Raw genomic sequence first — 27,365 nt, forward strand, 5'->3', positions numbered from 1 at the left:
CCGGTACTTTCCCAGCACAGCTACAATAATTTACCACTGTTATACCTATGGTTCCTGTATTTACATTCTTCCTGTGTTGGGCCTGCACACGCTGTGACAAGCCCGTTTTGTGTTTGCCAGAGGCCCTCTAACCTAAAAAACCCCCAGTCCATGTCACACAATCCCTGCTACCCTTCTGAGTGTACTGGACTCCTGACCAATTCAGCGGAACCTGAAACCCAACCACCCTATTACACAAGTCAATGAATCTGCAGCCTACACAGTCACAGAACTGTCAGAGCCTCTGATTCAGATCCTCCACTTGGCCGTGTACCAGGTTCGCAATTGGTCATGTCGACTATGACATATAAACATCAGAATTGACAATATAATGGAAAGGATAGTGGTACTCACAATACAGTGGTACTCACAATATAGCAGAGGTGCCGAGTTGCAGATAGGTACAACAAAAAGACTGTCAAGAAGCAAGCTTTCGGCCAAAAGGCCTTTCATCAGACATAGAGCCCCCCCTCACACACACACACACACACACACGCACGCACACACACACACACACACACACACACACACACACACACACGGCCTCAGTGCGCGCTCGTTCGTTCGTTTGTTCCGAATATTGTCATTATTCCATCCTGAATTTATAGTTTTTTATTTTGCGTAGCATCGTAACTAATTAGACAAGAAGAGAAATATGTTTAGCTCCATATAGATAAGAGGAAGAACACATTAACAGCATAGAAAATAAATCAAGTTTTCATCATAAAAGAAAGCTTTCCAGGAACTGAAATGGATGTGGATAAAAAGACACATTCTCAAAAAATTGCTGGTGGAAATACAAACCTAGGAAACTGCAGCTGTATGTGAATACTAACACCGCACACTCACTCTTCTTGACTGTAGAGGTGATATAAGGACTATCCACTCATGAGATAATTCCCGTAATATGCAAGGGCAAGACTTGCCTTAGAGGCGGTGACTGTCATTATTGCTTGAAAGAGTGCTGTTTGGAATTACTACATGCTGACTCAGAAGTTGATGGAAAATAAGTAGCGGCACCTGTTTTTCGCAAAGCGCAAAATCTCTAAGTTTTCATGAAATTTTACACATTTTGCTGAAAACGCAAAACTATTTACTTTTAAGCCAAATTGCAAAATAATTGACGAAACTTTGCAAAATCTCGTCATTTGAACTTAACTGCAGAAATTCGATTGGAGTTACGGTAATACAATCTGGATATCGATTGTACACCATTTCGATATATATAATATATCGAGTATTCCAAAGACATTCTACAATGTTCTGGCAGTGTATTCAGTATTACGTGTTGGAAATCGTTGTGGATCGCCGGTGCATTGAGTGTGGTATTTTGTGTTTTGTTTTCGTGCTACAGATGATTAATATGGTAGTGACAGTTTTCGACCGAGAAAAGGAATTTTCGTCAGAAGGATTTTATGTTTTCGACAAAAGTAGGAAGATACTGGCTGTCTCTGAGCACTATGGGACTTAACATCTGAGGTCATCAGTCCCCTAGAACTTAGAACTACTTAAACCTAACTAACCTAAGGACATCACACACATCCATGCCCAAGGCAGGATTCGAACCTGCGACCGTAGCAGTCGTGCGGTTCTGGACTGAAGCGCCTAGAACCGCACGGCCACAATGGCCGGCTAGGAAGATACTTATGTGCAAATACTGCAATGTGCGTATTGAGTGGCAGAGGAAGGACACTTGCCTGAAACACATTAATAACAGTTCTTCCCATAAGAACAACAAGGAGAAGGCGCTAACAACTACTGGTATAAAAAGACAAGCTACACTCACGGAAGTCACTGCAGGGGCAAAATGAGTGAAAAATGATAAAGAAGAATTAATTTTATCGACTACTTGAGCTTTGGGGGGGGGGGGGGGGGGGGGTGTTGTCTTGGGGGAAGAGACCAAACAGTTAGGTCATCGATCTCATTGGATTCCGGAAGGACAGGAAAGGAAGTCGGCTGTGTGCTTTCAAAGGAACCATCCCGGTATACAAGTCAGTATTTGATATCATCAGGCAGCATAAAAACATATACTAAGATATGATGGCTTGCAGATGTTAATGAACACTATCAGAGATGTTGAAGTGAGCCACTTAACAATAAACATTGTGGCACTTTCAAAAATAAAGAGTGTTTCTATGAAATATAATAGATATTATTTTGCCAATGGATACAAGTAGGCAGTAATATCTTCTTTGGGATGAATCACAATTAAAGTATTTACCTAAGAAAAAATCACTATAATATGTAATCAAACCACCCACCAACTTTATCTGTAGCCACATATATTTATTTATTTATTTGTGATATAATATACCATAGTCTATTTAGCTGAAATTTCAGAGCAATAAAAGACTACATTCAGCTGTATGCCCACAATTTTCATTGGTTACATTGAATGATATGTTACAACTGGACAGCTTTTTTAAATGAAAAAATGCAACGACAATACAAAACATGTAGTAATTACTTGGCTACAAATGCAGCACATTTACTATGACTGAAAACAAAGACTTCACTTCAAAAGACACTCCCAACATTGTCATTTGAGATTACAATGGCTGTAGTATCACAATGGGGTAGCTTCAATAGTGATAGATACTTTGTTGGACAGCTGTAAAGTGAAAAAAATTTCCACAAGTACTGCAGTCTGGAGCACTCCAAGTGTCTGCTCTTTCTGTGTGGTGTTTACTCAGCTGTTGAGAGAGAGAGAGAGAGAGAGAGAGAGAGAGAGAGAGAGGGTTAAATACACTTCGCACAGCTTAGCAGAAGTTGCTACAAATAAAAATTTCAAATTTCAGAATATCTCAGCAGTCAGCTGCACTATTGATGGCAAACAGCATCTGCCGTAAAATATCTAGGTGTAACTATCGAGAGCGACCTGAAGTGGAATGACCATATAAAACACATAGTGGGAAAAGCAGACACCAGACTCAGATTCAGTGGAAGAATATTAAGGAAATGTAGCTCATCCAAAAGGTAGGACTGATAGAGGAGACACAGAAGATGCAACAAAGAGTGGCAAGTTTCCTCATGAGATCGTTTAGCAGGGGAGGGTGCGTTACAGAAATGCTAAACAAACTCCACTGGCATATGTTACAAGAGAGGCATTGTCCATCACAGGGAGATTTACTATTAAATTTTTGGACAGCACTTTTCATGAGAAGTCAGACAACATATTACTCCCCCCCACATACCTCTGACGTATTGACCACGAGGAGGAAATTTGAGAAATTAGAGTCGATACAGAGGCTTACCAATAATCATTCTTCCCACTCACTATTCGCAAGTGGAGCAGGGCTGGAGGGATCAGATAGTGGTACCGAAAGTACTCTCCGCCACACACCATTAGGTGGCTTGCGAAGCATGATGTAGATGTAACTTAACCTTCCTTACTTAATGACACAACTGCTTGCATGGCTTGCACAGCCACAAGAATAGCATGCAGATGTGCACGGGCTACAAAGTTTTAATGTGTGTGTGTGTGTGTGTGTGTGTGTGTGTGTGTGTGTGTGTGTGTGTGTGTGTGTGTGCGTGTGCGTGTGCGTGTGCAGGCTTGATGCTATTACACAGGCCTCGTCTGCATTCTTAAAAAGCATGTAGAATGGCGCACGCACCTGTTTTGTTATAATGTACCGCATGGATAGCAAGTGATGGCGAACAAGCATCACTCACTTGCCTTCACCACAGGAATGAAGTGCACTACTGCAGCCTACAGAGTCAAATGCCTCCACCAGATATATAAAGACCACACAAAGGTGTCTGTTAGGTTTGCAACCCTTTTCCTCTACACCATGCCCTGTACATATTTTTGATGTGCCTGAGTCTGGTGAATCTACACTGTGTTTAAGATAACATCTCATTTGACAGCATGCAGTTGCACAGTGCTCAAGCTATCATGTTTTCAACAGGCAAAGATTAATGAGTTTCAGAGATCCAGTAGAATATCCTTTGTCCCCCATACTTTTATCATGAGATCATTAAGGTGACTGGCTAGTAACTTACAATCTTCCCCTGAGACTTCTGCAGATTGCCAGCTGCACCAAGTTGCTTTCTGTGACTTAATCTGGATAATGATTGACTGATCTTTGGCTACTTTGGATGTAAAACAAAATCTTTATTTACCAGTGCCTGGATGATGGTATTACTTATGTTTAGAGGCACCCGTTTATGGTGAAAATTTTTGCTCGATTTCGTCATTTTTAAAAAGTTACTTCGGTATATTTTTCGCTAGTTTTTTTTCCATTTTGTCAATAATTTTGTTATATTTTATTTCCACTTTTCAGCAGTAAAAGGTACAGGAAATACATTTATGGCACATTTGCAGTGAAAAATCTTTTATTTTACATAAATTGAAAAAGCATAAAAATTATAAATCATGAAAGTTTGGAAAACATTTATCCTGTCTTAGTCTATGTACACCACACACAAGTCAGTCCGAGAAAGACAAGGATACCATGACTTCCATATTACTGGTAGTCAGAGCTGTTCTCCTGTCAGAAATTATGTTGCAGTATCTAGAAAATGATCTCTCACTATCAACATTACTGACTGGGATCCACAAAGCCTCCACTACAGCTTTACACAAACCTGGTATGTATTTGTTCATCCATTCTCTCAGCTTCGAATGATCAAGTTTTTCCATTGGAATGTTAGCCTCAATGAAAGCTCGAGTACCGAGCGAGGTGACGCAGTGGTTAGCACACTGGACTCGCATTCGGAAGGATGAGGGTTCAATCCCGTGTCCGGCCATTCTGATTTAGGTTTTCCGTGATTGTATGGAAGATACAAAACTATAAAACCAGTACAAAAAGTGAAATTGCTGTGATTTCTCAGTAAGTGGCAAAATATCCAAAGCGTCAAATTCTTCAATACTCTGGTAACACTAATGTTAAGCTTTATTGTTGCAGGGAAGATAATATAGATGCCATAGGAGGATCTTCAGTGTATGATTTCCATGATGATAGTGATGAAGAGGAAATTATGGCACCTGCAAGCAGTGATATTTCATACCTTCCAAGTGAAAATGATACAGAGTCTGACTCGGATTCAGACAGATTAATAATAAGAGAGCGCAGTTTGCCAAATAAAAGGATTGTAGTTATATCTAATGATTCACCTTTACGGATGAGGCTTTCAAGTAAGTAACTATTTTGTAAGATTACAGTTTTTGCGCGCGCGCGCACACACACACACACACACACACACACACACACACACACACAGTTATTAAAAATCAAATCCAAGGGATAAATAAAGCCTATTAAAACTTTAAATTAAAAATTAAACCTGTTTGGTCAAAAAAGTGGGAATGGTAAGACTGACAGTGCTTTCATTGGACTTTCAACTTTCCGCTGGACTTTCAACTTTTCGTTGGACTTTCAACTTTTCGTTCGCTGGACTTTCAACTTTTCGCTGGACTTTCAACTTTTCGCTGGACTTTCAACTTTTCGCTGGACTTTCAACTTTTCGCTGGACTTTCAACTTTTCGCTGGACTTTCAACTTTTCGCTGGACTTTCAACTTTTCGCTGGACTTTCAACTTTTCACTGGACTTTCAACTTTTCGCTGGACTTTCAACTTTTCGCTGGACTTTCAACTTTTCGCTGGACTTTCAACTTTTCGCTGGACTTTCAACTTTTCGCTGGACTTTCAACTTTTCGCTGGACTTTCAACTTTTCGCTGGACTCCCAACTTAAGGTGGATGTGGTCATTGAGGAGCATTGTTTACATTCTTATGTCACAAGAAGCCACATAACTTTCTTGTTATTAAACTGTTACTACACTGTTGATAGAATTATCAGTACCATTTTTAATTGTTATGTAGTGTTATATTGTTTTACTTTATTGCTGGCAGAATATTCTTTCCACCAAAGGACAGTAACTGTAAAGGGTTCATGAAGGCCAGGACTTTTCCAAAGTTCTGTTTTCGTGAATTGTAGCGTATTGCACTGCAGTATTGTCATTGACAGTGAATTGTGCAATATTGGAGAAGTCTACTGTGATTTTTTACATGTGTTAGAAATGTTTGATCACTGTCAAAATTGTACGAATGTCCCACATACTGATTTTGATAGTTACAGCAACCGTGTTCAGACTATATTACTGTCATGGCAGTATATTAACAAATTATTGGCTGTGCATGTACATGTGATGTCAAAACTATATGTGTGTGTGTGTGTGTGTGTGTGTGTGTGTGTGTGTTTGTGTGTGTGTGTGTGTGTGTGTGTGTCTTGAAATTTTGGTAATTTGTGTCCTGAATTTATCATTGTTACTTAAAAACAGATATGTACAAAAATGCAGAGGGAGGACAACCAGAAGATGCTGTGACACCTTCCTCGACTACAGATGAAGACTCATTTGAGACCCCGAAAAACGGAATTGAAGAGTTACTCAAAGCATCTGGTTATGCAGATGAACCACAAGAGCGCAATGCAAGATCTGTTGATATTGAGTGAGTTGACATTATTCTTCTCCTGCTTCATACTGATTACTAGTTTTATAGTTTGTGAAAAGGATAGATTGCTACTCACCGTAAAGACGACATGTTGAGTTGCCAATAGGCACAATGAAAATACTATTACACACTGAGCTTTCAGCCAACGTCTTCTTCAGAAAGGAAAACACACACACATTCACACAAGTGCGCACACCTCATGCACACGACCATTGTCTTTGACTTCTTTGAACAGAATGCAACTGTGTTGCGTTGAGCAGAAGCAGCAATCCAGTGTGGGACATGGAATGTGGAGGGATAGCATGGTGCAAACATTGGGAGAGGAGTCAGCACTACCTGGTGGAGCGTTCAGGGAGTAGGTGACAGAACAAGGCTGCCAGGCTCAACGCCATGAGGCTTTGGAGGGTGGGGGAGGGGGGGCAGGGAGCAGAAAAAGAGGAGATCAGAGAAAGGGGGAAAGACAAGTGGGTGAGTTGCCAGAGAATGGTGCACAATGAGGGTGAGAGGACTTGAATTGGGAGGAGGTGATAGGACGGGGGGGGGGGGGGGCAGAAGCTGTTAGGGGGAAGGTGGGGGGATGGGTGGTTACAGTAGGTTAAGGCTAGTATGATTTCAGGACCTGAGAACTCCCACATCTACAGTTCAGAAAAGTTGGAGGTGGAGGGGAGGATCCAGATGGTCCGGGTTGTGAAACATGCTATATTCAGCTGCATGTTGTGCCACAAGTTGGTGTACTTAGATTTTGGCCACAGTTTGGCATTGGTGCCATTCATCCTAGTGAACATCTGGTTGGTTGTCGCAGCAATGTAAAAAGCTGTGCAATGTGATCTTCGGCTTTCCCTGCAACTCAACTGTTTGTACTGTTGTCTGTAGTCCAGGCAGGTGCAGTCGTTTTTGTAACACGATATTTCAGCAGCATAACTTGCCATCGTCTTCTGGTGATACCTGTAGAATGAACATCTTTGCTACATCCCACCTCCTTTATACTCTTATGCCCCCCCCCACCCCTTTTTCCACTGCCAGTTGCATGCCACGATGGATGAAGTGGTGTGGCATGGGGGGGGGCGGGGGGGGGGGGGAGGGGGCATTGCCGCCACCAGATGCTAGGTGCGAACTCTGGTCCCTCAGTATTCCTGTGGCCTGCATCGGGTGTGGAAGTTGCTCTTGGCCAACATTGTGATTTTAGTTGGCTAGGTACTGGGTCCCAAGCTTTACTGAGAGTGAATTCAGTGTCTCTGTTGATCAGCCTCTCGTATTTCAATAGCTGATCAACAAATATACTGGGTTTACTCTTAGCAAAGCTTGGAACCCCGCACTCGGCCAAGTAAAATCACAGCATTGGCAGAGAGTGACTACTGTACTCGATGCAGGCCACAGGAGTACTGAGGGACCAGAGTTCGCACTCAGCATCCAGCAGTGCCATCCCCCCCCCCCCCCCCCCACTCTACCCATCACAGTGTGCAACCAGTTGTGGAGGAAGGGGTGAGAGCGATAAGAGTATAAAGGAGCCGGGATGTAGCAAAGATACTCAATCTACAGGTATCACATGAAGGTGACGGCAAGGTACACAGTTGAAATATTGTGTTACAAAAATGACTGCACCCAGCTGAACACCCGACAATGGTGCAAAAAGCCATACAGTGATGGTAGCAGAACTGGCATATGACACGGATGCTTTCACAGGTGGCCTGGCCTCTGAAGTGGTGGGATAAGCCTGTGAAAGGCCTGGAACAGGAAATGCTGGTTGGATGGATTGGGCAGGTCTTGCACATGGATCTCCCTGTGGCAATGGGATGGTATTGGGAATGGAATAGGGATGGACTAGGATGTTTCGTAGATTGAGTGGGCAATGGAACACCACTTTACAATGGGGGTGAAGCATCTTTGGTAGGATGTCTCTCATTTCAGGGCATGATGATAGACTATCAAAGCCCTGATGAAGGATGTCGCTCAGTTGTTCCAGTCCAGCTGGTATTGGGTGACACAGGGGGGCATTCCTCTGTAGCTGATTCCTGTGAATGGTGGGAGGACTGGGATTGTGTGGGGATGTGTCACGGGAAATCTGTTTGCAGAAAAGGTCTGCAGGATAGTGCCTGTTTGTGAAAGCATTTGTGAGACCATCAGCATGCTTTGAAAGGGAGTTCTTGTCACTGCAGATACACCCTCCCCAGGTGGCCAGGCTACTGCAGATACCCCCTCCCCAGGCGGCCAGGCTGTATGGGAGGGATTTTTTGGTGTGGAAGGGATGGCAACTGTTGATGGCTGGTGGGTTTAATGTGGACAGAGGTGTGGATGGAGCCATCAGAGAGGAGGAGTGCAATGTCCAAGAAGGTGACATGCTGGTTTGAGGATGATCAGATGAAATGGACAGAAGAGAAGGTGTGAAGGTTGTGAAGGAATGAGGATAGTGCCTCTTGGCCCTGAGTCCAGATCAGGAAGATTTCATCAAGGCACCTGAAACAGACCAGTGGTTTGGGGTTTTGGGAGACAAGGAAGGTTTCTTCTAGATGGCCCATAAACAGGTTGGCCTAAGAGGGTAGTGGCAAGGCCAATGGCATGAGGGATGTTGGTGTACAGGGAAGTGGTGTCAGCAGGGATCAAAGAGGTAGAGGGGTAAGGATGGTGGAGAGTAGGTGAAGGATGTGGTTTGTATCCTTGTTGTGGCATGTTAGGCAATCAGGGCCAAAATTCTTTCAGTGTGAGCTCAATAACCAACTAAATGGGAATTCCAGGATTATTTCGTGTTTGTGGATTTGGGGGAATATGTAGAAGATGTGTGTGAGATGCCATAGGGACAGGAAGGGAAATGGATTCAGGGCAGAGGCAATGGCAGTGGTATATAACCTGTGTGCCATGGAGCCCTGCTGCACCATGAACCACCCAAGGCACCACGGATTTGTCTCGTAGTTGGTGGAAAATAATACAGTTCTGTGAAATTTCATTTCTGGTGTCAGTCTGTCTGTCCTTGAAGAAATTCCACTTTAGATGATGACCAGCCTGCATAAGCAGTCATAACTGTGAAACTGAACAATCACGTGTTACACATAGCTCTGGCAGTGATTGTGGTTTCTTCAATCAGTTGCTTAGTTGGTTGATTAAAGGGACCAAATTACTAGGTAATCAGTTCATTTTTCCTCAAACAGAAAAGTCTACATGACTGTGTATCAGAGATGGTCTACTGCACAAAACCCAGGGGAAGAAAACCCCAAGGTCTATCAAAGGTCAATGAATTTGAGATAATGGACAAAACAGAAGCAAGGAAGACAAAGAAAGGCAGGCAATGCACCCCATCTAGTGAGCAGCCAGAAGCCTCTGATAGCAGAGTGTTATGAGAGGACATACATCCCTCACCCCTCCCCCAACCCCACCACTTACCAGAGGTACCTCACTCAGAAATTGTCTAGGAAAAAGTAGCAACATGGACAGGGCAAGAGAAGCCCACATAGATGTAAGGCAAACACCCCACTCAAGGGGGGGGGGGGGGGGGGGGAGCAAGTTGGGTGAGGTCTGGGTGGACCACCAAGCCCAGGCAGCTGCAGTCTGGTCTGGGCAGAGGAGGCAACAAAGTGTTCTGCCAACCCCTCATTGGGCTGATAAAGTTAATTGGCCCTCCCATAAAGGTAGTGGTAAAAGCCCCCTTCACAAATAAAATGTAAAACTAGTCAACCACTGAGGCATGGTCTCCTAATACCAGCGGTAAGGAGTTAAGGAAATTGTTGTAAAGGTGATAAACTATGAAAAAGTCATAATAACCAAGTGCAGATCAAGACTTCCTGTTGAGAAGGAAATGAAGGTAGCTATATTTAATTTGGTGCCACGATTTGACAAGTTGTGTAATAAGAAGCAAGCTCAAGTTTTGCACTGAAGTAAGTAGTATGTTATTTACTTTATTTGTAACTCTTTTTAAATTAATTATTCCAGTTTTTACAAGGTATACTACAGGGGAGCACAGAAACTACATAGTTAGGATGGGGTAACTCTGGCGGAGTTTATAGGTGGAGGAGACAGACAAATGGTAGGGGCCTTCCAGTAGTCATGACAACAGCAGTGGAATATTTGTCTGCATGCAGAATGATTAGGTCAGGATCTGTTTTGAGGCTTTGTATGGTTGCATTTTCTTCTGCTGAAACATTGGTTTCTTAGGAAGGGACCTGGGGAAGGATGGTGAGGCCAAGCTGGAGGCAAGGAATTCCTGGAAGGTGACCAGGGAGTGGTTAGTTGAGAGTGGGGAGGGTGCGAGGATTACAGTTGGATGGCGGTATGAACTGGGAAGTGCATTGTTCAATTTTGGGATTATGTTGGCATTGGTTGGAGGGATTAGTGGCAAAGAAGTGTTTCCATTGCAGGGATCAGGAGGAGGAGAGTAGGTCTTTGAAAAGTCCAACATGTTTAAATTTGGGTTAGGGCTGAAGGTGAGGCCACTAGATAGGACTGAAACTTCTGCAGAGCTGAGGATTTTGGTGGAAACTTTTAACAGCAGTATTCTGCGATTGTTTCAGTTCTGGATTTTGTGGAGTGTTGAAGGGAGTTTTGGGGGATATAGCAAGCTGAAAAGGTCATCTAGGCAGGGTTTGGGTGCTATAAGGAGTTGTTGAATACAAACACTGTGGGTAGGATAGGAGTTGCATAGTGGTGCCCCAATGAGGCAGTAGGATATCAGCAGGCTGGATAACTTATAGAGGTGGTGTGTCGAATGCTCTTCCAGATGCTGGAGTGCAAGAAATTCAATTTCAGAGATGTGATGTATGTAGTAGGAATTGCAAATTAGCAATATCTTGTGGAGGAAGCAGAGATGGTTTCCAAGTGAAAGATACCATCACTTCCTTCACCAATTCTCCATCATCCCCACTCCTTTACCTCCAGGAGTCCTGCTCGTCACTGCTGATGCCACTTCCCTATACACCAACAGCCCTCATGCCCATATTGTTGCCGCTACTGAACACCAACTCTCCCAACGTCCTTCAGACTCCAACCCACTACCTCGTTTCTCATAAATTTTACGAACTTTACACTAACACACAACTACTTCTCCTTTGAAGGGAAGATATACAAACAAATCTGCTGTTCAGCGGTAGACACCCTCCTATGCCAACCTGGTTATGAACCATCTAGGGGAAACCTTCCCAGCCTTCCAAATCCTCAAACCACTTGTCTGGTTCACGTTCAGGTCAATTTATGATATCTTCATGATCTGGGCTCAGGGCCAAGACACTACCCTCATTCCTTCACAGTCTCAATACCTTCTCTCCTGTCCACAGATTTATCATACCGTACCCCCGCACACTCCTAATCCTCCTACCATCCCCAAGGATAGGCTACAAAGGAGTGCTCCCTATGCCATGCAACACCACCCTGGGCTGAAGCAATTGAACCACATCCTTCGTCAGGGCTTTGATTATATGTCGTCATGCCCTGCACTGAGGGACATCCTACCCAAGATCCTTCCCACCCCTCGCAAAGTGGTGTTCCATCATCCACCCAACCTCCACATCATCATAGTCCGCCCCTGTGCCACACCCACTGGCCTTCCCAGAGGGGAGTAATCCTGACAACACTTCCTCCACTTCAAAAACCATCCTAGCCTAAACCTATGATAACCCACCATCCCCATACCCTCCACCCTATTGTTTCTGCCCCCCCATGTCCTATCACCTTCTCCCAGCTCACGCCCTCTCACCCTAATTTTCATCCTCTCACCTCATTGTCGTCCCCTTGCCATCAGTGTGTGCCGTTCTCTGCCAACACATCAGCTGGTCTTTTCCCCTTCTTTGCTCCCGCCCCCCCCCCCCCCACACACACACACACACACACCAGCCTCCTACAATGCCCCTGGCAGCCTTGTCCTGCCACCTAGAACCTGCAAGCTCTACCAGCTAGCATTGACTCCTCTCCTCCCACCCATACTCTGCTATCCTGTCCCCTTTCCAGCTCCACTCTAGGTTGCTGCTTTTGCTTGACACGACACAGTTGCAGTCTGGCTTGAGCGGTTTGAGATAATAGTTATGTGTACATGAAGCATGCTTATTTGTGTGAATATGTGTGTCTTTTCCTTTCTGAAAAAGGCTGTGGCCAAAAGCATAGCGTGTGACAGTGTTTTTGTCATCTGTCTACAACTCAATGTGTCATCCTTATGGGGAACAGAACATCTTTTTCATAATGTTGTTAACATTCCAATCTGGACTGTTAATTGTTTGTTGTAGCTCTAAAGTTTTTATTTTTGATGTAATTTGCTACAATTGTTTAGAATGCTAGTCTTAAGGTTTAACATATTGACAAGCTCATACAGTCATCAACAAAAGTAATAGTACCGATTGCACCCATCTCTGTAAGTTTGCCTGTGCTAGAATGCTTTAACACCTGGCTACTGAGAGCCAACCATTTTTGGAATAACTCCATATATAGTCCTGCTGAGTGATTGAAACGTTCTTTCACAAATTGTTGGTCATTACGTTTTAAAAGCTAGTTTGAAATTTCTCTTTTACAATTTGTTTGTTGTTGTTTTAGGAGATGGTTTGAGACTATTGTCATGTAAAAGTTGGCCAGCATAATTGATTTAAGCTACACAGGTACACTAATATCATCTACTACATAATATATAAATTTTAATTTTTTTCCTGAATAATAATCATACGTAAAAGTAAAATCTGTGTGTTTTCCATGTGTGTAATGTATAAAGGATTACTACATGAAATAAATATTCTACATCTACATTTACACTCCGCAAGCCATCCAATGGTGTGTGGCGGAGGGCACTTTATGTGCCACTGTCATTACCTGCCTTTCCTGTTCCAGTCGCGTATGGTTTGCGGGAAGAATGACTGCCAGAAAGCCTCTGTGCGTGCTCAAATCTCTCTAATTTTACATTCGTGATCTCCTCGGGAGGTATAAGTAGGGGGAAGCAATATATTAGATACCTCATCCAGAAATGCACCCTCTCGAAACCTGGACAACAAGCTACACCGTGATGCAGAGCGCCCTCTTGCAGAGCCTGACACTTGAGTTTGCTAAACATCTCTGTAACGCTATCACGCTTAACAAATAACCCTGTGACGAAATGCACCGCTCTTCTTTGGATCTTCTCTAATGCCTCCATCAACCCGACCTGGTACAGATTCCACACCGTTGAGCAATACTCAAGTATAGGTCGAACGAGTGTTTTGTAAGCCACCTCCTTTGTTGATGGACTACATTTTCTAAGGACTCTCCCATTGAATCTCAACCTGGCACCCGCCTTACAAACAATTAAGTTTATATGATCATTCCACTTCAAATCGTTCCATACGCATACTCCCACATATTTTACAGAAGTAACTGCTACCAGTGTTCGTTCCGCTATCATATAATTATACAATAAAGGATCCTTCTTTCTATGTACTCACAATACATTACATTTGTCTATGTTAAGCGTCAGTTGCCACTCCCTGCACCAAGTGCCTATCCGCTGCAGATCTTCCTGCATTTCGCTGCAATTTTCTAATGCTGCAACTTCTCTGTATACTACAGCATCATCCGTGAAAAGCCGCATGGAGCTTCTGACACTATCTACTAGGTCATTTATATATATTGTGAAAAGCAATGGTCCCATAACACTCCACTGTGGCATGCCAGAGGTTACGTCAATGTCTGTAGAAGTCTCTCCATTGAGAACAACATGCTGTGTTCTGTTTGCTAAAAACTCTTCAATCCAGCCACACAGCTGGTCTGATATTCTGTAGGCTCTTACTTTGTTTATCAGGCAACAGTGCGGAACTGTATCGAACGCCTTGCGGAAGTCAAGGAAAATGGCATCTATCGGGGAGCCTGTATCTAATATTTTCTGAGTCTCATGAACAAATAAAGCGAGTTGGGTCTCTCACAATTGCTGTTTCCGGAATCCATGTTAATTCCTACAGAGTAGATTCTGGGTTTCCAGGAATTACATGATACACGAGCAAAAAACATGTTCTAAAATTCTACAACAGATCAATGTCAGAGATATAGGCCTATAGTTTCTTGAAAACTGGAACTACCTGTGCTCTTTTCCAATCATTTGGAACCGTCTGTTCCTCTAGAGACTTGCGGTACACGGCTGTTAGAAGGGGGCCAAGTTCTTTCGCGTACTCTCTGTATAATCGAATTGGTATCCCGTCAGGTCCAGTGTACTTTCCTCTGTTGAATGATTTCAGTTGCTTTTCTATTCCTTGGACACTTATTTCGATGTCAGCCATTTTTTCGTTTGTGCGAGGATTTAAAGAAGGAACTGCAGTGCGGTCTTCCTCTGTGAAACAGCTTTGGAAAAAGGTGTTTAGTATTTCAGCTTTACGCATGCCATCCTCTGTTTCAATGCCATTATCATCCCAGAGTGTCTGGATATGCTGTTTCGTTCCACTTACTGGTGTTTCAGTCCACTTACTGATTTAATGTAAGACCAGAACTTCCTAGGATTTTCTATCAAGTCGGTACATAGAATTTTACTTTCAAATTCACTGAACGCTTCACGCATAGCCCTCCTGACGCTAACTTTGACATCGTTTAGCTTCTGTTTGACTGAGAGGTTTTGGCTACATTTAAATTTGCAGTGAAGCTCTCTTTGTTTTCCCAGTAGTTTCCTAACTTTGTTGTTGAACCACAGTGGGTTTTTCCCGTCCCGCACAGTTTTACTCGGCACGTACCTGTCTAAAACGCATTTTACGAGTGCCTTGAACTTTTTCCATAAACACTCAACATTGTCAGTGTCAGAACAGAAATTTTCGTTTTGATCTGTTAGGTAGTCTGAAATCTGCCTCCTATTACTCTTACTAAACAGGTAAACCTTCCTCCCTTTTTTTATATTCCTATTTACTTCCATATTCAGGGATGCTGCAATGGCCTTATGATCACTGATTCCCTGTTCTGCACTTACAGAGTTGAAAAGTTTGGGTCTGTTTGTGATCAGTAGGTCCAATATGTTATCTCCATGCGTCGGTTCTCTGTTTAATTGCTCGAGCTAATTTTCGGATAGTGCACTCAGTATAATGTCCCTACCACCCGTCCTAAACATCTGATCACTTTGAACATTACGAGAAAGACCATAACTCTTTTTCTGGAAACTATCCTCTCAGTTCCTTTGAACTACTCTGTTTAAAGTACAGCCTATATTGCTACATTCTTTCAAACTACTTAGTGAAGCATCTATGGTACACTTCCTGAGGGAGGTTTTATATGTTAATCACAAATATTCCAGAGTTTCAAAATGTTGACGGTGGATGGTTTCTTAACTTGTGTAAAAAAAGAGAAGTCTGGTGAGAAGAAAACTGGATTGTAAGGTCCCTACTAGGAAATTGTGTTTTAGTGATGGAGCCAGAACGCACTCAGTTGCCTCTGTGACAGCTTCTGAATTTCCAAAAAATTTAATAAGATACGTCCAGCATACAGTGATTGTGTCACTTTATTCAACTATGGTTCTCAGCATATAAAATGAACATGAATCTTTCCCTGGTCATCCTCATGAGTCCACTCTAACTGCAGAAGCACCATGAGGAAGATCACGACAAGCAAATGTGACACTTTGTCTCTGTCAACATGTTTTTTTTTTTTCTTTTTTTTTGCCACCTGGAATGACGATGCCTCCAGTGGTCTAATGTAAAATCTTAGAGGTGACCATTTAAACAGTCATAAGAGCATATGAATTGTCCTGATGTGTACAGTAAGCATTCTTTTCAATAATTCTCTGAACACTACATGCATTTTCTAGTTGAAACTAGATTTATCTGGTTCTGAATCTGAAAACCAAAAAGTGTGAAAGTGTCTAAACCAAAAATTTTGATGTTGTCAAAGAGTTGACTACTAACAAGGTTAGTTGCGGAGCTACATTTTTATACTTGGCTGGGGCTATGATCTGACCCTGCCATGAGACTAACTGGCCATTGTAAATCGCTACTTTGTACTGAGGGGATCTCGATTGCAGGGAGCCAGTGCGTCAGTATGTGTCCTCATTAATAAGATACAGATCCAACTGGCAATCTGCTGGTGCTCCATTGATGTTCTGTTGCAACATGTGGTGCTGCATCCTGTCTGCTGCTGCTGTTATGGCCACTTGCAAGATAGCATGCAGTGTGTGATGGACAATGTAGTTGATGATTGCCAGCCGAGGCAAACATTCATGATGTGCCCCCAGTTTGTGGCATGCAAAAAAAATGATGCCACACAAAGGGCAGTGATGCCATTGATCTGTGGGATGCAATCTGGATGTGCTTTGATACAAAAAACTTTTTTAGGACACTTAGACACTATAGTTGCAGTGACTTGCACAGGCACAAGCGGTAGCTGTAGTACGCAGTCAGTGTGTGTCTGATGTGTTCTCCCTGTTGATATTTGTGCTAGGCAGTGAATCCATGTCACCATCAAATACTAAAAATATTACATCCAGAGTTCACACCAGAAACAATATCCATCAAAGCCTGTATTACCACTTCGGGATAACAGCTGCAGCACGCGCCACTGTGGGTTTGGGATTAGTATATAGCATAGCAGAATACTGTGTTCCTGTGTGGCTAAACAGCAGCCATATAAGCAAACTTAATACCAAACTCAGTACAACTTTATGTATGATAACAGGCTCTCTAAAAACCTTCACCAATTATCTCCCAATTTCTAATCCATATCGCTCCACTTTAACTCGGAAGGCAGGAAGCTTTTGTGAGTATAAGGATGTACTTGGACAACTCTGAGCTTCCCATACCTATGCCCCAAGTGCTACATCTGACAGGCTAAAATCCAGGCAACTAGCAGAAGTCCGTGAAGAAGGATTTAATATGTGCCAGAAGTGTAAGCAAATATGGATCCATCAAACACCGGCAGGAGTACAAAATGGAGTATAAAAGGACTTTCCTTTCAAGTGGGAAAAAAAGTGCCTGGCTCGTCTTGCAGCTGCATTGGACATCCTAGTCCATTCAACACATTGTGCAGGAGTGTACTTTAACATGGTACCCAGGCAATGCAAATGACTAACTGTCTGACCCTGACCACAGATTCTCTTGACTGAATTGAGAAATTAAATTTAATGTTATAAACTGTTGTACCATATTTTTAACATAGTTCCATTCTGTTTTATATATTTTTCCTTAATTCCATTCTATCTGAGTAATAATTCCATATGTTCGGCCATGTACTAAATTAATACATTGTCATTCACATAGAAGATAATCTGAAATTGGATGAGCCTTTTTGAAACATCTTGAACATAAAATTAGTTTATGTGTAGTAAGTTTTGTTATCTCCATCTCATTGATTTTGCTTTCACTTATCTCAATAGGCAGTCAGAATAATGCTCCTTCAATAACTCCGCATTGCTCAAAATCAACTTGTATTTCAGCTCTGGTAGAGCATCTCCCTCAACAAGAGAGGCGATTGCAGGTATGCTGAGTATTAGTGGATCCTTTTTAAATGAAGCTGGCAGCTCTAAAGCAGATCTTGCACCTAGGTTACAGGGGAAAAATTCACAGTTAGATGAAGAAGGCTTGGAAGCAATGGGGAAAGTCCACCAAGATGAAGATTACAGTAAGTTGAAATGTTGCATTGGATAGAAGCTTAATAGCATTAACATTATTTAATACTTTCTCTGTTTTGTTTGATGTACACAGCTCCTTTAAAAGCCAGCCATTTAACACACACTTGTACAGTATACAAAAGGTAAGGCTTATTGACCCTTTTGCTGCATTCTGTGCTAAGGGCGTCTTTCTTTATGGCGGTACTGCTCGCCAAATGTTGGTGCCTATGCTGATAATGTTCTGGCCAATATGAAATACTTATCAGCTGATTTTTCGAAAACTATTGGATGAAAAATATTTGATTTTTGCACACCTTCACTCGATAAAGAACTGAATTTATTTTTGTTATTCATTATACTTACTGCACAAAATTTTGAAGAGTCTGCAGAGCTTCGAACATATTGCATAAACTTGGCATATGGTTGATTTTTATCTCGTACATTGCAGTGAATTGTAGTGGCAACTTCTGCCACCGAATGTATCAGGATGACCAAATGTAGCGGGAAGAGGTAGAAGGCAAGTGATTTATTATTTCCAACTACAGTGCCATGTTCCCCTTTGTCTGCGTCACCGGGTCCCGCAATGCTGAAGACACCACTTCGCTGTCTGTGAAATGGCTTGGCACGGAATGGCTGCCTCAGCTACCCGTGCATGCACTGTGTGTCGGCCTTGTATGCCAGTGGAGTTGTGTCGCCATCAGGATGCCGGCATTTGACTCAGTGGTCTGCGTCCCTGCCAACTCAGTGCCGCTCGGTGTGAACCACAGGTGGCCAGCAGCGTGGTCCTCACCAGCGCGGCTGAAATCGTGGCGACAACAAGCGCCCGCAGTCCAGTGTCCGAATCTGTGGCTCTCGCCTCGGGATACCTCCGGCGTGTGTGGGAAGCCAGGACGACTGCCCACGGTAGCGAGCCGTGGAGTGGCCCGCCGCTGGCTGGCTACGGACCCTGCATTGGCCTCAGAGGGTCGAACCAGCGACCCGCCATGGACTGGAATGCTGGCGCCCCATCTGCTGCTGCGTATAGCTGGTGGTGTGACACGCCCCGCCGTCCAGGAGAGCTGACACACTTGAATCAATCTCATTAGAAACTCGCACCTATTTATACGCGGCTGTGTGCTTCTGTTTTGCCATATGTGCCGCTTCACGTCACATACTTGTGACACGCTAGGTTGGCCAGTGGGCCCCTTGTGCCTGTGATTTGTGACATGCAAAACTGCTACGTATACTCTTTCAGCATCTTCAACTTTTGTACTCCTGTCTTCCTCAGTTGCGTGTAATATCACGGTATATTGCTAATTTTTACCATCTGGACACACACACACACACACACACACACACACACACACACACACACGAGCGCGCGCGCGCGCCCACACACACACACACACACACACACACACACACACACACACACACACACACACACACACTCACACAAATGCATTCACAAACAGATCACAGATACTTCAATAATTACACTCGAAAGTTTGCCAATAACATTTGATCTTTGGCAAAAACATTTGACACTTGGCAACAGAAACCAAAACATTGCATTGAAACAAGCGTTCAATTCATAGTGATGTGGAATGTGGGGAAAAAACCGGAAATTGGCATTAGTAAGTAGAAGAACAACACTAAAAATGCAACAGGAGCGTAATATGTAAGAAATTGTCCACACAACCTGTAAGTACAGTTCAAAACATTACTACTTAATAGGAAATACCAACCACCGAAACTGTTTATAACCGATAGGCACAGTGACAAAAATGTAAATTAAATAGCTAACATATGTACATATTCCAGGCCACTGATGATGCCTTGCAGAAAATAAATGCGAAATGCGTATGGCACAAAAATTGTGTTTTATTCAGTTGCTGTCAGACGGTCCATAAGTAAAAATTATCAATATACTGTGATATTACACGCAACTCAGGAAGATAGGACTACTAAAGTTGAAGATGTCAATACAGCTATGTCAAGCATTCCCTGTCAATGTGTACAACAGGTTCAAGAAAATACATCTGAGACTCCATAAGACGATACAGCACATGAAATTCAACAAAACACGCAAAAAGAACGATTTAATTCCAAGTTACATCAATGTAAAGGTTAATAACAGTTCTACAGTGGCACAAAAGTTGAAATCATTTGCAGAACGGTATTGGTTACTACATGAAATTAAGATGGTCTATTCGAAAAAAAACAGCACCTAAACATGATGCTCTATGAGACTCATCTAGAATTGGCAAAAAACGTAGGAAACGCCATAGTTTTTATGGCACTAGTAGAAAAAATTAAACACAACACACACAGCAATGAAACATTTACAAAACAAACATAAACAGAAGACAATGAAACTAACAGTAAAAAAGACGCAAAAATACGTTTACATTTTAAATGTGAAACCACATGAACACCAACACACATTCCATCCACGTTTAGTTAACCTAACAGAGATAGAACCACATTAAAATGAAAAAAATGCTCTTGGAAAAAGGTTTGAAACACTGTACCAATAGCAAAGTGAACAATCAATACCTAGAAAATCTCATAGTAGAAACTGAACACATCCTTGCATGTGAAGAACAACAAAATAATTGTGAAATAAACATAGGACTGACAAGAGAACTAGTAAAAGAAGAAATAAAAGGCATAATAAAGCAAACACAGCAGACACACAATAAGAACAACCAAACAGAAGCAGCCACTATGAAAAGGTTAAAACAAAAGTTAACAAACAATAACATATTAATAACAAGAGCAGACAAGGGAAATGTAACAGTACTCATGGATAAAGAGTAATACATCACAAAAACCAAGGAATACGCGAACACCAATGCCATACAAAAACTGAAGTCAGATCCAACTACAAGATTCCAGGTAAAAGTGAAACGAACACTGAAAAACATTGAACACACACTCACAGACAAACAGAAATACTACGTAACACAGAAAAACCCACAAGCACCATCACTCCGCAGTCAACCGAAAGTACATAAAGACGGAATGCCGATGAGAGCTGTTATCAACTTCAAGAAAGCCCCAACATACCACATAGCCAAACACCTCCAAAAGTTAGTTACAAAACACTATAAAGTAGAAAACAACAGAACAGTGATAAACACAGGAAACCTAATGGAACATACAGAACATACAGGTACCACACACAGCATCACTGATTTCATTCGACATAGGAAATATGTATACCTCCATCCCTATCAGAGAAACAATAGAAATCATAGAACAAAATCTCTCATCCCACAGCAGCCTCACCACAGACACAATAAAAGAAATAACAGATATGCTCAGACTGACAACTGAACAAAACTACTTTCAGTTTGAGAAAGAATATTATCTACAAGGTGATGGACTGCCCATGGGATCCCCAATATCAGGAACACTAGCAAACATTTTCATTAGTCACCTAGAATATCAGGTATTTGAAAAGATAACCACTAATGAAAGTTTCAAAATCATATATTGGTACAGATACGTGGATGACATTATTTGTCTGGTAGATGAACCAAGTGGAAAAAATAGATGAACTCCATTTGTAAATAAACAAAGCTCATGAGAACATAAAATTCACACTTGAAAAAGAAAAAGAAAATCAAATAAATTTTCTTGAAATTACAATAAAAAAAGAAAATGGCAAACATACATTTAACATCTTTAGAAAACCAACAGCCATAGACACAATAATACATTCCACATCCAACCACCCCCACAGCCAGAAACATGCAGCACTAAGACACATGTTACATAGATTAAACAGAATCCCACTCAGCAAGAGAAACTACGAACAAGAAATGGATACACTCATACAAGTAGCTAGGAACAATGGGTATGACACACATGTGGTACACAGGCTCAATCAAAAAATAAAAACACAAATACAAAACAAACACAACATTTCCAGAATACAAAAGAACTCACAAGCTGAAAACTTACAAACACACTCAACAAACACACACAATGACAATCCGACACAGAAAAGAACCAGATGGTACACCATGACATACACACATAAACTAACACACAGAGTTGCAAACATCCTAAAGAGACAAGGCTTCAAAATAGCATATAAGCCTGGGCAAACCCTCCAATCACACCTAAGCCAGCCAGCTACCAAGAGGGACAAATTCCAACAATCAGGAATATATAAACTTGAATGTCAAAGTTGTGATGCAGTATACATAGGCATGACATGCAGGAATTTTGAAACAAGATACAAAGAACATATCAGATGTTGGAAGTATGAAACAAACCATTCCACATTTGCAGAGCATTTAAAACACCATAACCATCATCCTACAAACATGGAACAAGAAATGAAAATAATGAGAATAAGCAACCATGACAAACATCTTATACAAATGCAAGAAAACTTCCACATCCAGAAAGCCATAGCAGAAAACAAACATGTGATAAATGAACAAACACACATCAGCACAGGCTCCCTATTACACTTAATAAAGGAAATGATAACATAAAACAAAAAAACTCTTCCCCACACCATCTGGACACACACACACACACACACACACACACACACACACACACACACACACACACGAATGCATTCACAAACAGATCACAGATACTTCAATAATTACACTCGAAAGTTTGGCAATAACATTTGATCTTTGTCAAAAACTTTTGACACTCGGCAACAGAAACCAAAACATTGCATTGAAACAAGTGTTTAGTTCATAGTGCTGTGGAATGTGGAAAAAAAACTGCAAATTGGCATTCATAAGAAGAATAACAACACCAAAAACGCAACAGGAGCGTAATATGTAAGAAATTGTCCACACAACCTGTAAGTACAGTTCAAAACATTACTACTTAATAGGAAATACCAACCACTGAAACTGTTTATAACCTATAGGCACAGTGACAAAAATGTAAATTAAATAGCTAATATATGTACATATTCCAGGCCACTGATGATGCCTTGCAGAAAATAAAGGCGAAACGCGTACGGCACAAAAATTGTGTTTTATTCAGTTGCTGTCAGACAGTCCATAAGTAAAAATTATCAATATACTCTTTCAGCATATTGACGGCCCTATGGCGTGTATTCTACTTCGCAACTGTTGGTATGCGTAACTTACTGCAGTTCGGCTCGCACCTGGCTGTAACTTGTGCTCAGAATATTGCACAAAACTAACTCTCCCTATCCTAAATGGTGGTGCCGCTACAGAATGAAATGTAGATAAGATAGTGAAATATTATTTAAAATTGAAAGCTGAAAGACATCGCACTTCGTTCTCGAGTTATTGGGTTTGTTATCCAATAGATGGTTGTGCGTGACACGCCCATTCCTGTCCTTGTGCATCATAAATCATGGTCATAAGTATCATCATATGTCATGAACAGTTCAAGACAGCAAAATGAGTTTTTGTTGCAAATGATAACACGCAATGAGGCACATACATTGCGTGATAAATACTCGAAATTTTTTATTCAGCTAGACATGGAAGTAACTCATCCACAGCAGTGAGGGTATGAGGGCTCAGGATGTGTTTACGCACCCACAGTAGTGAAAGTGTTAGATAGTAATAAAGAAGTGAGTGACACAAATTTCTACTGAATAGTGAATCCAGGAAATGGCTGGATACAACCTCTGGGGAACCAGCAATTAGTTCCTTAGTTTCACATTAGAGGTGCTGTATCTACTGAAGCTGATACCTGATAAAATTCAGATGAATGGTTATCAATCTTGGGGAGGGGGGGGGGGGGTTGATTGTTGATGGTTCATTACAAAATAATATTCTGCTTCTGTTGCATGTTCTAGAGTTCTTGCTGTGGCAGCCGTTAAGAACCAGAATTTATATTTAAAATACAACAGATATTAAGCATGCAATATGTGATGGCTTGAGTAAGTATGTATGTATGTACTATTAGATAAATTGTGTGATGTGTTGTTGGTGTAACAACACTTCGTACGTATGCATGGAAATAATTTGAACCTGGTCACATTAAAAACACTGTGAATGTAAAACAGTTCAGACACTATCTGCACAGTTTCATCAACCACCACAGAACACTATGACTGTTCAGGATCAAAAGAACAAGGCATAAATGCTTCTTCATCATACTGTAGGTCTTTGCATTGAAACCTTATTTGTTTAGTAAGTTTTCTAAAACAGAATGCAATTTAGTTTGTGCCTAACCAACTGAGAAAAAACTGCATGCAGCACACAGAAAAGATCCTTTTTCTCCTGTAAAGAACAAAATGATGATTGCTTTCTAGCATGAAAGAAAATTCTTACTCATACAAATAAATCGTACGTGTAACATAGGCATCATTCGCATTTCTCTGATAATAATGAGTGAGCCACCCTTCCCCCTCCCACAAAAACAAAACACCATTACTGAACTCAAGGAAATTAAACAATGTCTCACTATGCTGATGAAACAAATTTGAATTAAACTGACTTTAGTTGCACAGGGCAAAATTATTTGTTCTAGGACATATTGATTTCAAATATTAAACTATAGCTCACTAATCATATTTAATTACCATCATAACGTTGCAGTTACATTGAAATTGCTTTCACAAAAGATGAAATACTCTTGGCTTGAATTCACAATTGATATTACAAACACAATTAGAAAAACGGATGATCTCAATAGGAAACAATAATGGAAATTGATTGGTGCAGCTGGCCGTAACTTTACCAGCAAACAAGACACACACACACACACACACACACACACACACACACACACACACACACACACACAGAGAGAGAGAGAGAGAGAGAGAGAGAGAGAGAGAGAGAGACTTTTTACTTTTTACTGTTTTAGGCTCAGACCACTAGCATTTGTTGGTGACAAAACGAACACTTGTGTTATTGAAAACCTATTAGACAATACTATGCTTCTCTCACTGTGGCACAACTTCAAAGCTGACCATTTCTGTATAGCTGTAGTAATGCTGCTGCCTTCAAAGCAAGCTTAATCACAGTCGAAAGAAAATCAGGTGTAATTACTGGCCTGTCCTGCTCAGAGGCCTTACACGAACTCCACTGGACATTTTTGGGATGAACCAGAATGTTAGATGCGTGCCAGATTAATTCATCCCAAGACCCATTAACAAGTACTTGCTGTGCCATAGAAAAGAATGCATGGAAACAAATTGTGTCCAACCTGCTACAGTGTTTGGAATTTCATGTTCACACACACATTTATGCTTCAGGTATTCTGATGACAATCTTATCTGTAACCAGAAATGCCAAGTTTTGATAGAGAGACTGAGATAAGACACTAAATAGTTAATAGCTTTAAAAAAAAATTTTAAGCCTAAAAAGCTTCTCGGTTTCAACATACATTCCATTGTTCTAGTTGTAGGTCAGTTCAGAAGCCTAACTCTTCACCAGACATAGAAAATCAGTGGCAGCATTGAATCCCTTTGTTTGCAGATTCATTTAGTATTCATCTGCAGACTAGTGCGAGTATCTCATAAGGGTACTTGCCATAAGTGTAAGGTCTTCCTTCACTCTTTCCATGACGATTAAAAGTGCAGGGAAAAAAAGTTTAATCATGCCAAGTCTTATTCTCCATATCATAATATCTGTTTCACGCAGTGAAGGTAATTGCAAAGAGACTTTGCTAGTCTATTATTGTAGAACAGTAAATGTTCTCTGTTTTTCTCAGTTTGGTGATAGTTTTGGCTGCGCACAGTACATGGCATTAGCATTAAGCTATGACATTATGTTTAAATTTAGCTTTACATGTGTGTCTAGAAGGTGTGTTTATCTTGTTCAGTTTCATTAAAAAGATCACAAGTAAAATAAAACTTTGTGGCAAGCTGTATGGAGGAATTCCTTAGAGAAAGTTGTGTACTTGGTGGATGTGAACAAAGTGCTCTGTACCTATTCATATAATGATAACAAAGGCAACAGGTAACAGGTATGTTCAACTGACTTTGCATATTGCATACATGTAATGCTTAAAACTGTCTCATTGTCATTCCTTTCATCTTCAACACCTCTCATACTTGATTTCACATTGGCATTAAGTGATTAACATCTTCGTTCAGCTCCTTCCTATGGACTCCATCCGGTTGTTCCACATTATAATTAAAAACAGACAAAAATAGTTTTGTTAATAATCAGATGTAACGTCCTGTGTATATTCCACATAAACACACTTTCGGTGTGATGTATACTGTTATTAACATACACATGTACAAATACATAGGCCATAGTGTGGGATTTGGGGATTTAAAACCATAGATTGTCATAGTAAGATCAAAATATCACAAGATCATAACCATGATTGGTTGTGATAATTTTATTTCATTACTTGTAGTTTTCAGATGTTCTGGATACCATTGTGTTGATTACATTGATGGCATTATTGTCACTGGTACCGTATGGAAGCATCTACATCTACATACATACTCTGCAAGCCACCATATGGTTTGTGGTAGAGGGTACCTTCTACTGCTACTAGCATTCCCATTCCACTTGAAAAATTGCGCAAGGGAAAACTGACTGTCTGTATCTCTGTATTAATCCTAATTTCAAGTCATTCTGCAGTCGGCTGCAATAGTGTTTCACAAAAAGAACATTGTCTACCGCCGGCCGCGGTGGCGGTGCGGTTCTAAGCGCTCCAGTCCGGAGCCGCGCTGCTGCTACGGTCGCAGGTTCGAATCCTGTCTCGGGCATGGATGTGTGTGATGTCCTTAGGTTAGTTAGGTTTAAGTAGTTCTAAGTTCTAGGGGACTGATGACCACAGCAATTGAGTCCCATAGTGCTCAGAGCCATTTGAACCATTTTTTGAACATTGTCTACCCTTCTGGGATTTCCATTTGAGTTCATGTAGCATCTCCATAATACTTGGAATTTGATCGAACCTTCTGGTAACGAATCTAGCAGCATGCCTCAGTTTCTTACAGGTCTACCTTTAGCCTGACCTGGCGAGGAACCCAAACACTACAGCAGTACTTGAGAATGGGTTGCACCAGTGTTCTGTACATGATTTCCTTTATGGATAAGCTGCACTTTCCTAAAATTCTCTCAATAAATGTAAGTCAACCACTCGCTTTCCGTTCTATTGACCTTACATGCTTCATTTGTTATTGCTTTGCAACATATTATGCATAGATGACTGCTCAAAAAGTAAACCACCAATACTGTATTTGAACATTGGAGGATTGTTTTTCCTTTTTCTAAATTTAGAGCTAGCTGCCATTCATCACACCAGATAGAAATTCTGCCTAGATCATCCTGTATCCTCCTACACTTACAGCACGATGACACTTTCCTAAGCACTAAGCATCATCAGGAAACAGTCCCAGATTGATGTGCACCCTATCTGTAAGATCGTTTATGTACAAGGGTTGTACCAAAAG

General features: G+C 41.4%; 1 protein-coding gene across 2 annotated transcripts in view; it reads left to right on the forward strand.

Annotated features, from left to right (window-relative positions):
• Positions 1-27,365, forward strand: part of LOC126471586 (lysine-specific demethylase phf2-like) — a 175,273-nt gene that overhangs the window by 130,821 nt on the left and 17,087 nt on the right. For both annotated transcript variants that reach the window (XM_050099822.1, XM_050099823.1), the window contains 3 exons: positions 4,947-5,176; positions 6,321-6,489; positions 17,825-18,009. In XM_050099822.1, the coding sequence (XP_049955779.1) occupies positions 4,947-5,176; positions 6,321-6,489; positions 17,825-18,009 (584 nt within the window). The remainder of the gene's footprint in view (positions 1-4,946; positions 5,177-6,320; positions 6,490-17,824; positions 18,010-27,365) is intronic.

This window comes from Schistocerca serialis, chromosome 3 (assembly GCF_023864345.2).
Source record: "Schistocerca serialis cubense isolate TAMUIC-IGC-003099 chromosome 3, iqSchSeri2.2, whole genome shotgun sequence".
NCBI classification, from domain to species: domain Eukaryota; kingdom Metazoa; phylum Arthropoda; class Insecta; order Orthoptera; family Acrididae; genus Schistocerca; species Schistocerca serialis.